Genomic DNA, 12299 nt, shown 5'->3' on the forward strand with positions numbered 1-12299 from the left:
TAGAAAGTTCAAAAGAACAGCATTTATTTGAAATATAAATCTTTTGCAACATTAGAATTGTCTTTACTGTCAGTTTAATGCGTCCTTGCTGAATAAAAGTATTATTTTCTTTGTTTTAAAACATGTACCTCTATAGTAATGTCCGGTTTAATTGCACATTTGAAGGCAACTGTATTGTCCCCTTGAGTACGGGGTTTTGTTACCGCCACAGTAACGCAAGCTTTTGTGTATTTGCTTTCTTTCTGTTTTTAGCTGGATGGACGACAAATAATCAGAATTTACAGATATAATAAGATCTTTCCCGTCTGCTCATCATTTATTTTTATATTAGAGAGTTTCTGTGGGAGTGAGTCAGGGCTTTTATGGTTCACAAGTGCAATCAAGGGAGATATTTGGGCTTCACTGCATTGCATAACGTCCTACGAGCACCCTTTTTTTGCTCGGTAGAAGCTGTTAGTCTGGCATGCTCGGTTCAACGTGACGCTGATTGTGGTTGGTGGTGTTGCCTGTGGGTTTCAGCAGAGTGCAGGGGTCGATGGTAGCCAAGGGTCAGACTGGCCTTGTTCTTTCCACTGCTGCTGGAGGCCTGTGTGCCTTTTAAACACTACATTGATCTCTGAGCCCTAGTTCTGTGTCCCTAACAGCGTTTACCGCTAGCGCAGGAACAGTTCAAATGAGCCGAGGCCGTCACATTTAGTCTAGCACATGAAACGGTGACGGCATTGCCATTGATTATGAGTGCTTTTTTCCAGGTGAAACTAAAATTACACCCGAAATTACTTATTTTAATTTGTGATGGACATTCACGCTGAGAGACAAAGTAAGCAAGGCATCATTCTTGAAGAATCTGGAATAAAACTTATTTTTGAAGTTCAAGGTTGGCTAAAGCACACTGCTTTCAGCTACCCTGCTCTTTATATATCAGTGTCTTTTTATGCACAAATATGGAAAGAGTCAAGATGTACAGGTTTTTATCAGTTTTTATATGATACCACTCTGCTACAATGAGCTTTGGCCATTGAAAAAGTCGTCCTCCTCCCACCATATGCCATTGATATTTTATATCAATCTACAATCTGACTTGTGATGCAGCCTGGAATAGTTTGTTAATTTGGTCTGACTGAGTTTGGTTTTCCCCAAGATTTTTTTTTTTTTTCATTTCTTTCATCTGATGGAGTTTGGGTTCCTTGCCACTGTCACCTTTGGCTTGCTTAAGTGTAGTTAAAAGACTCTTAATATTCAGTAATTAGTGCATTTATTGATTTGACTGCACTGACACTATTGGATGAGAACAAAAACATGAATTGAGCTGGATTATGACTACTGTGTGCTTTAGAGCTGCTTTATAGCTGAATCGAATTAGTTTCATAATTGAAAAACAGTGTTATTAAACTGAATTGAGCTGAATAATGACATTATTGTCTTGTGTAGAGCTGCTTAAAGCTGAAATGCTGAACTTGTTTCATAGTTGATGAACTTTACACAGTTATTGAACTGAATCAACACTGAACTGACTTGAGCTGAACAATCACACTAGTGTCTTTGAATTTAAATTGGTCTCATATTTGGTTAAGTTTGTATCATTGATTGTTATTTTCCTTTCTTTTTTTTTACCGTGATGCTGCTTTGAAACAATCTGTATTGTATAAAGCGCAATTTAAATACTTGACTTAGAGGCCAACCAACAAGTATCCTACATTTATTTGTTTTTAATAACCTGTCTGTATATGGTTTGTTGCAGATATTATGGTGGGAATGGGTTACTCACGGGAGGAGATCCACGAATCTCTAACCAGGATGAAGTACGATGAAATCACGGCTACCTACCTGCTGTTAGGAAGGAAGTCCACTGAGGTGAGATAGTCAACATGACGTTTCAGAGCTGTTTTGTTGCACAGTTGTAAAATTTAGCATGCTAAGGAGAGCATACACTACTGTTCAAAAGTTTGAGGTTTTGATATTTTTTTGAAAGAATGTTCAACAAGGCTGAAATATAGCATTTAAAATAATTTTTAAAAAGTACTTGATTCTTGTGATATCAAAATTGACTTTTCAGCATCATTACTCCAGTCTTCAGTGTCACATGGTCCTTCAGAAATCATTCTAATATGCTGATTTGCTGCTCAAGAAACATTTCTCATTATCAATGTTGTGTTGATATTTGTGAAGAAACTGTGAAACTTCAGGATTCTTTGATTAAGAAAAGCTTTTGTAACATTTCAATGTCTTTAATATCACTTTTGATCAATTGAATGCATCCTTGTTGAAAAAATCTTACTAACCCCAAACTTTCGAATGGAAGAGTTTTAGGATAATTTGGCGCAATCACAGACTGTTCAACAACTACAGAGTGTTTCTGAGGACAAATTAGTGTCTGGACAGAATCTTTGAAAGCTATGCAGGAGTTTTGTTTTGTTTGCAGAGTCATAGTCTTAACTTTTCAGATTTTGACCACAAAATATACCCATTTTTTTACATTATCTATACACCCTGTCATGGAAATTGCTGTCCCTTTTTTTTCAGTGAGTTGTCACTTTGTTGCACTCTGCTCTATTATTAATTTGTTGTCATTGATTTTAGGTTTACCCACCCAAAAAGGTCATGTCGGTCAGTCAAACCTTTCCTGCCTAAGTGGACAGAATAAACAGAATGAGCTGCGGTGTGGGCTAGTCTTTATGCCCATAGACAAACGACTGGCTACATCTGACATCTGATTATGGATGGTTTAGACTTGTAGCATGGCATTCTAAACCCATATCGCTGGTTATTCTTATCAAGCTGGATTAGCGAGTTACATTCGCTCCTTTCCCACTGCGCACTAATCCTCCTTTTGCTAGACGTCCAGACATAAGAAAAACAGTCTGTCTCATCCAGTTCATATGTTTTGTTCTGTGTGATCACAGTTGGAGGTGAGTGATTCCAGCTCCAGCAGTAACCTCTCTCTAGCCAAGGCCAGACCCAACAGCGAGCACAATAACGGCCAGTCACCATCTCACCTCAAAGTCCAGAAGAACATCTCCTCCAACCAGAAACAGCGTCGCTACAGTGACCAGGGTGAGCACTGTGGTAGATTTTTCTAATCTCTAATCGACACCCAGTTGATCTTATTAACTGGGGGCATCTCCAAATCAACACCCAATACCTTTATACTTGCGTTTTCAGTCGACAACTGGCTGAGTTTCTTACTCTAACTAACTTGCTTCCCTAAACTAGCTTACTTCCTGCGCAGGAATAATCGACAAACAGACTTCCGCAAATGTCCTTTAAATGCTTTAATCACGGCCAGGAGATCTTCCCGAGCAGCTCTCAGGGAATCTCTCCCAAGAAGCAAGGCCGGAGGATCTCAGACAAATTCCATTGAGAATCCCACCAGAAAACACGGATACAACAGTTTTTATAGAATCGAGAAAACAAATAAGACTAACATGTCACCTTCAATATAATTGGTTTAAAAGCCCCAACCTTTTCCCTCTGTTCGCTCCTGCAAGAAAAACAAATGTTGATTAATTTTAAAAAAATTGGTCTTTACGTCTTTTGTAGAGCTGCTTTATATCTGAATCGAATTTGTTTAGAATTTTGCTGCATCGATAATATTATTGAACTGAATTGAATCAAAATGACACTTAATTGAGCTGAATAACGGCACTATTGTCTTCTGTAGAGCTGTTTTATTGCTGATTTGAGCTTGTTTCATAATTGATGAACTTTACAGTTATTGAACTGAATCAACAATGAAATGACGCAAGCTGAGTAACCACACTATTGTCTTCTGTAGAGCTGCTTATAGCTGAATTTGAGTTAGTCTCATATCATGCATCATTGATTCTGTTATTTCTGTTTATTACTGTGAAGCTTCTTTGAAACAGTCTGTATAAAGTGGTTAATAAATAAAGGTGATTTGACTTGGCCTGACATAGTGCCTGCTATGAGGTCTTTGTCTTTCTAATCTCCGTTCCTCTCCATTCACAGCTGGTCCAACCATTCCCTCGGTGGGTTACCCCAAGAGAAGTCAGACCACTTCTGCAGAAAGTGACCATAAAGAGGAGGGCAGTGCACAGGCACGTAAGTCCAGCTCATCTGGGAGTCGAGGCATGGCTCCACCGAGCCCCATGCTGGGCAACGCCAACAACCCAAACAAGGCTGACATTCCTGACCGCAAAAAGAGCGCTGGTGCCCCTGGGGTAAGTTCCTACCACCCACCATCCTACAATTTACCATCAATTTACCATCCTACCACCCACACACAGATTTCCTGTAACTCAAACAGTAGAGCATTGGCACTTGCAATACAAGGTCATGGGTTCGATTTCCAGGGAGAGCAAGAACTGATAAGAATGTTACCAAAAAAATGTGTACCTTGAAATGCAATGTAAGTCGCTTTGGATAAAAGCGTCTGCCAAATGCATAAATGTAAAATCTTTCGTAATGTTATTGTTTGTATGATAACATCAATTTGAACAGCATGTTGCTCATATACATATACAGTATACATGCATATACATATACTTTTATCCAAAGTGAATTACATTGCATTAAGGTATACATGTTATCAGTTCATGCATTCCTTGGGAGTTAAACCCACGACCGTGGCGTTGTTTGTGCCTGCTCTGCAGTTTGAGATACAGAAATGCTTTACTTATTAGTTATTATTTAGTTATTTTATGAACCATTAAGGATACGTTTACATGTCAGTGATGTACCAAAAACGGAAAAGTTTTTCCTCTCCATTTTTCATGTACAGACGACACCATTGTCAAAACGATCCCCATTCACACGGATTTGAGAAAACGACTAAAAACACTCTATTCTGCTGCCAGGCCAGTGGTTGGCAATGTAATACAGACTGAACACGTAATACACATGCGCTTGACATCACATTTGTTTTCACAAATTCGTGTTTTTGTAGTTTACACGGAGACGGCATAAATTTTAAAAACGTGTACTTTGAATCCCGTTTTCAGGCCCACAAAAGGCTTTTGTCGTGTAAATGAACGGCCCCAAAAAAATTTTTTTATTGGTTTAGTTGAAAACAGAGTCATATAACAGTGTCACTGTTGTCTTCTGCTTTATAGCTTTAAATCTTTTTTAATTTTTTATTGATGAAGTTTGAAACATCGACACTGTTATTGAACTGAACTGAATCAACACTGAACTGAATGGATCTGAATAATGACACTATTGTCTTCTGTAGAGCTGCTTTACAGCAGAATTTGAATCGGTCTCATATTTGATGTAGTTTGTATCATTGATTCAGGTTTTTTTTTTTTTTTTTTATACTGTTGAAGCTGCTTTGAAACAATTTATATTGTATAAAATGCTATAAAAAAGAATGATGACTTGACTTGACATGTATTTCTGCAGAGCAATTCTGTGTCTACCGGCATGATCAGGAGAAACACGTACGTGTGTAGTGAGAGGAATGCCACAGACCGCCACACCGTCATCCAGAACGGCAAAGAGAACAGGTGAGTCCCTGAGAACTCTCATTTTTAGGTCAAATATTGTGAATCTCTCTCTTCCCTTTTAACAAAAGGAAATGCCACTGTGTTACTCAAAACGATCACTGACAACAAGGGACATCTTGCATCTCTTCATCCTCACACTACCAGATAACTTTACAGAAGCAGTTGCTTGGTGTTTGTGGAGCTTCATCTGTTTTTTTCATTATGCAGCATTTAAAGATGGAGCTTTGGTTTAATACTTTACATTACTTTATCATGTAGACCTTAGACTTAATTGCTGGATTTTACTGCTGTAACTTCTAGGGCTGTATAATTAATCAATTGAAAATATAAAAATTGTGATATGGAATCCACTTATTAATTTACAAAAGGCTGTGATTTAATTAAATCGTTTTTTGTGTGTTTCTTTGAACACCCTTGACAATGTTTAACATGAGAGCCACTGTTTTTATGCCTTTTTGTTCTTGCAGCCAAAATGAGACAAATGCTTATCAAATCACAGTTCAAATGGCAATTTTTTTCAAAATATTCATAACATATTTCATAATTGTAATATTATATAGTATTGTTTATTATTCTAATAATATAATATTTATATATAATGTAATATTCACAATGTTTCACCCAATTGTGCAGCCCTAGTATCTACCTTATATCCCATAATTTATTGGACATAAAAGAAAGATTAAATGACAATGCTTAGATATCGCCAATCACTTCTACAGTGTGTCCTGCATACTTAAATATACGCAGTGCAAATTGTAGTGGTAAGAAACACTTAATGAGAATTATTATTATTATGGTCCATAATGTTGCAATAGTGTTGTAGCATTTATGAATGTGTTGATGAATATTCTGGTGGAAGATCTGTGGAAATAAATATGATGGATATGGCACATACGGGCACACCAGAACTCCAGGTTCATTTAGGATGTTTGCATCAGACTTTTTTTTTTACAAAGAGGCCTCTGTCCTGCTGATTGACGGCAATGACGTGTCACAAAACACAACGGTTAACCTTGCTGTGCCAGTCTGCCATGCTAAAGCGCTTTGTTTTGCCATGCAGTCCAGAGAGAGAAAGAGCAACCATGTGCAAAATCCCTTATTAGGGATACGCAAAATTACATATTTTCAAAATTGAGTCGCTGGGTTGACTGAAGACCTTATCGACTATTCCTAAAGTGATAAAAAAATGTCAAAAATGTCATTCCAAACCATTATACACTACTGTTCGAAAGTTTGGCTATCCACAAAAATATGAATGCGCTCAACTAATTTTAACATTGATAATAAAAAGCAGCAAATCAGCATATTAGAATAATTTCTGTAGAATCATGTGACACTGAAGACTGGAGTAATGATGCTGAAAATTCAGCTTTAACATCGCAGAATAAATTACATTTTAAAATTTATTCAAAAAGAAAATTATTATTTTAAATTGTAATATTATTTCAGAATATTACTGTTTTTACTGTATTTTTGATCAAATAAATGCAGCCTTGGTGAGCATAAGAGACTTTTTTCGAAAATATTACCGACCTCAAACTTTTGAAAGGTAGTTCAAATTTTTTTTTTTTTTTTTTTTTCTGCAGAACACAAAAGAAAATATTTTGGAGAATGTGTCTGTGTTGTTTTGGACCCCATTGACTTTCATTATATAGACAAAAACAGTTGAAACATTCTTCAAAATATCATCTTTTAGATTCCGATGCATACAGGTTTGGAACGACATGAGGGTGATTAAATGATGACAGAATTGTCATTGTTAGATGAACTACTGCTTTAAAGAATTCCTGTATAATCAAATGCGTTTCAAGCAGACACATTCATGTTGACTAGTCAGTTTTTGTACGACTAGCCGACCATCCGTATTCTATGTTACTCTCTCTTTCTGCTCTTCTCTACTCGCGGTTATCATCTCATTTGCTCTGCTTTGTTTGTACGTATATGTCTGATCCATCCCAATGCTGTTTATTTGCCCGTCTGCCTTCGGCCAGTCTGAGTGAAATGTCGGGATGTGTCAGCACGAGTCCGACGGCTTACGCTGTGGCTCTCGCCACCTCATCGGCCTCGGTCCGTCTGCGCCACCAAAAGGCCCTCTCTGCCTCGGGACACACCTGCCGCACCACCTTGCCGCACAACGACGGCGTCTTTGACTACTTCAGGCCCAAGTAAAGACGAGTGTAGCGTCTGTCTCTAATCTTAGTGTGTCTCTTCATCGCCTGACTCCTCCTCCTCCTCCTTTCTAATGACCTCTGCTGTCTGCGTCTTTGATTTCCCGCCACCCTCGTCTATACCTCTAGTGTTTCAACCAATCAGGGAGGACTCGTCATGGAGCTTCCGGTGCGTTTAACATTTGAGGAGTTCCTGCATCTTCCCACTCAAACCGTTAACTAACTTCCTGGTGTCTAAACCCACTAATATAGGATATAAACTCCATTAACGTAGTAATTAACTAGTGGAAAGTCTGTTGACATGATTATTTTGTGCAAAAAACATCTGTACGCAGATTATGAACTTTGTTGAGCAGATTGCTAGAATTAAAAAATGGTCCAGTCACTATTATTGATGTTTGTTAGTTTGAAATAGTAACAATTTACAATAAGGTTTTGTTTATTAATAGTTAATGTATTAACTAACAGTGAGCAATATATTTTTTACATTTTTGTTGGTGTTAGTTCACAGTGCATTAACTAATGTTCACAAATACAATTGATTTTAAAAAATGTATTAAATGCTCAAATTAAGCTAAGATTAATAAATAAATACTGTTGAAGTATTGTTCATTCTTAATTTATGAAATCTAATGTAGTTAACTAATATGAACAAATTAAACCTTATTGTAAATTTTAACGTTTTATGTCACTTTAAAATGTAAAACTTACAAACATCTATAATAGTGGCTTGACCATATTTTAAAATAGATATAAAACATATTGTAACGTTGGTAGGATATGTTCGTGGTTAATGTGATGAACGAAACCTGTGGTTACTCTGTTAGGACACCTGTGTGAATTTGAGTACATCCACTAAAGATCACTAGTTTATTAAAAGCATTTATGAAAATTATTTCTGAAAAAGGTCTAGCATCATTTGTTTGCAGATTGATTGTATTGGTTTGATATTTTTGCTACATTCTCTTATAATATTCAATGACATTTTTAACTTCAAATGCTTAGCTTAAAGGGATATAGGTCACTCTAAAATGTTTTGTAATAAATATTTTTTAATATCTTTTATTTTAATAATTGTATGTGCTTTTGTCTTTTTTATTAGCTTTTTATATATTTCTTTTTATTCTAGTACTTAGTTATTTCAGGTAGTTGCCAAAGCAACATTTACATTTTCTTTTATATTTATTAAGTTTAGGTTTTTCATCTAATATTTTTATTTTATTTACTTTATTTCAATGAACAAAAAAATGTTTTAATAGTTTTCAGGGATGTAATGATACCCTCATGTCACGATTCGGTACAAATTACAATACTGAACTCGCGATACAATATTATTGCGAATTTGCAATCTAAATTTGGTGGGTGTAAATGAATAGGCTTGGACTTGGTGCTGGTAACCCAATGCACAGGACAACGGTGACACCAGAATAAAGCTAAAAGTACTGAATTATTTTAGATAAAAATGTTTGCTCTGTCACTGACTAGATATATTTAAAATAATGTTGGCCACTTTTTATTGGTTACAAGACATTTGGCACTATCAGGACCCACAAATATTCCCCCATTGCATTATTATGCATTACATTCAACATTAAATATAGTAGTTTAATGTAGTACTGACACTAAAACTCTTTTGGGTGAATTATACACAATACATATTGTCACTGTCCATGTTTTTGTATTGCGATATATTGTGACATGATATATTGTTACACCCCTAATAGTTTTAGTTATTAACAACACTGCATCATTTACTCGCCCTCGTGTCGCTGCACGCTGATTTCCCAAAATCGTCATAATGTGACCCTGATTTTTCTCTCTCCAGCACGAGCACGGCTCAGACGAGTCAGCGGAACCCTGGTTCCTCCACCCACAGTATTAGTAGCGCGACTCCCCCGGACCGCCTGCGTTTCCCACGAGGCACTCTGAGCCGCAGCACTTTCCACGGAGGCCAGCTGAGGGACCGACGCACAGCCACCTATAACGGACCCCCTGCCTCGCCAACCTTATCACACGATGCCACGCCACTCTCACAGTCCCGGAGCCGCGGATCAACAAACCTCTTCACCAAGCTCACATCCAAGCTCACGCGCAGGTAAATCAACACTTCATGTTCTCGATACACAACAAAACCTTCCAACGCACCTTTGACAAGTAACTATTACCAATGGAAATCAATTTTCAGTGGGATAAGAAGGAAAGTGTTCTTTTGGAGTTTGGGAATTTGAAATATGCACGCATTAGAACGCAACAGTTCAAAAATAGGTTAATTACTGGAAAAGACACTATTTTGTAAACCGCTACTATAAAACTACTTAAAGTCCCCCTGCAGACAATCATTTTATCTCTTGAAACTCATCATTGATCTTCAAAATGGCATATTTAAATGTTTTTTTCTTTGAAAATAATTTCTTCATGCCTAATGTGATAGTTCACCCACAAATGTTAATTCTGTCTTTAATTACTCACCCCCATGTCGTTCCAAATCCGTAACACTTTCGTTTATCTTAAGAACAGAAAAAAGAAAATATGAATCTCCATCGCGCGTTCACGAGAGCACCACGACACATGCGTGTTGTGTTGACGCCAGAGCAGGCGTTGTTGCATAAATGCACTCCAGAGATTAATATAATGTAAATAAAGTGGTAAATTGTGTTTTTTATGCAAACAAAGCGCTCGTGTCGCTTTATAAAACTGAGGTTAAGCCACTGGAGTCACATGGATTACTTTAATGATGTCTTACTATACCTTTCTGGGGCTTGAAAGTGGTAGTTGCGTAGGCTGTCAATGGAGGGACAGAAAGCTCTCAGATTTTATTAATAACATCATTTGATTTTCAAAAGATGAACAAATGTATAATGGGTGAGTAATTAATGACAGAATTTAAATTTTTGGGTGAGCTATCCCTTTAAAATAGCTTGAATGTAACTCTACACCCTTGCCTCATTTAGTATACATGGAACAATTAATATGCAAATTAGTCCCGCCTCCACTCACTCACACCAGCACAGAATACCTGATCCATCTAAAAATCAGCATCCTTACAAACGCTTTGAACAACTAAGAAAGTCAATGGAGAAAAGCCCAAAAGCGCTACACGGATTGGTTACATGTTTGTTATGGTAGGAAACGAGCCGATCCAAACTGCGTTTTTGTCTTTGATTCACTGCCGTTTTAAGGAGAAAACACTCAGCAATGGTGCTGACTGATACATTTGCACATGGTTTGTCTTAAAGCATATTTAAAAACACCACATAGACATATAAACAACATTAAAAACTTGATTTTCACCAAAGGGGGACTTTAAAAATGTAGTTAAAGTTACAATTTTAAGTTAGTTCCCAAAACTGGATGTCACGCAGTAGTTTTGACATGTCAGAACTATATACGATGTTATCAGTGGCATCAGATTCCCCAATATGTTCTCAAGAGACAACACATCTACTCCAGACGTTGATCAGTGTCTGTTTCTGTTTCTTTTGTAGAAATATGTCATTCAGGTTTACCAAAAGGTAGGACCCTCGATGGGCTGTGTGCAGTTAACCAGAGCTGAAAGATGAAGTTTAACTCTTAACCCTAGCGTGAAGATGTTTTTCGATTAATTGCTTGTCACTCACCTTCGACACACTGTCTCTTAATCGGAGTGCAACTGAGCATGCCCGCTGTTTTCTGATGAACAGCACCTGAAGACAATACTAATCACCCATGCATGCCTGCTCATAGGATACAACTGAGCACAATAGATTCATTAGTCTCATTAGAGCCTCATTTTCCATTCACGCCTTTTGTCTTCGAGGAAGGTTGTGTGTTTTTTGCACTGTTAGATAACCTACAGCGCACAGTAACGGGCGCATTTCTTCAATGACAGCATTCTTCAGTCAGCCATGAGACATCCAAACCTCTGGACTTAATGATGTTTTTCTCTCTGTATATATATATAATTGAATTTTATGAAAACATTTGTGTGCGTGTGCGCGTGTCTGTGTATAACAATATTATTTATTATTACCCACTTTTGATTTTGATGTGAAATACACATGTTCTTTACAGGTTTCGTGAGATTTATATAGGTCATTATGAATGTATATTGTGTTACATCCCTCAGAGATTCACCTTTATATATGAACCTTTTCTGACGATAAGGAAATGAATGCGACGCAGTAACAGACTTGCTCTTGGTTGTGTAATTCAGGCCACTCTACTGGGCTCTTAATTTAGCAGCTGACTGATGTGGCGATTGAGAGGTGTTCTTTACAGGATTTCTGGAGTTAAGGTACCAGCATTTCCTGTTGTGACAACCACCCTTTCCTTATTTCAGCCCTCATGCTCCAGAATCCACCTCTAGAAGTAGCAGGATTTTCTGATTCTGATTTTCCAGCTCTTCCTTTTTGACCTACCCAGATGAATTGTTCCTCCAGGTGGTCTCGCAATCCCAGCGCTTTTATTCCCGCCAGTGCTGTTATGACTTTTGCTTTTCGATGGAGAACTTCCCATTTGAGAAGTCGGTCAGATGTCCCCTTGGAAACAGTGATGCTGACTTTTGCTCTTTATAAATGAGAAGAACTTAGATTATTTTATTTGCAGCATGTTCATTAAGGCAAGTTATAAGTAAGGTTGACCATTTAAAAAAAAAAATATATATATATATATATATATATATACA

General features: G+C 37.2%; 1 protein-coding gene across 5 annotated transcripts in view; it reads left to right on the forward strand.

Moving 5' to 3' along the window:
- The window catches only part of mark3b (MAP/microtubule affinity-regulating kinase 3b), an 84022-nt gene that overhangs the window by 59094 nt on the left and 12629 nt on the right, over nucleotides 1-12299 (forward strand). For 2 of the 5 annotated variants that reach the window (XM_084432349.1, XM_084432351.1), the window contains exons 11-16: nucleotides 1742-1854; nucleotides 2904-3054; nucleotides 3970-4181; nucleotides 5362-5465; nucleotides 9462-9731; nucleotides 11122-11148. In XM_084432349.1, coding sequence (XP_084288475.1) covers nucleotides 1742-1854; nucleotides 2904-3054; nucleotides 3970-4181; nucleotides 5362-5465; nucleotides 9462-9731; nucleotides 11122-11148 — 877 coding nt within the window. Of the gene's footprint in view, nucleotides 1-1741; nucleotides 1855-2903; nucleotides 3055-3969; nucleotides 4182-5361; nucleotides 5466-7459; nucleotides 7634-9461; nucleotides 9732-11121; nucleotides 11149-12299 lie in introns of all 5 variants that reach the window. The other 3 variants (XM_084432350.1, XM_084432352.1, XM_084432353.1) reach the window with 2 other exon arrangements.

The sequence above is a fragment of the Rutilus rutilus genome, assembly GCF_951802725.1.
Source record: "Rutilus rutilus genome assembly, chromosome: 15".
NCBI lineage: Eukaryota > Metazoa > Chordata > Actinopteri > Cypriniformes > Leuciscidae > Rutilus > Rutilus rutilus.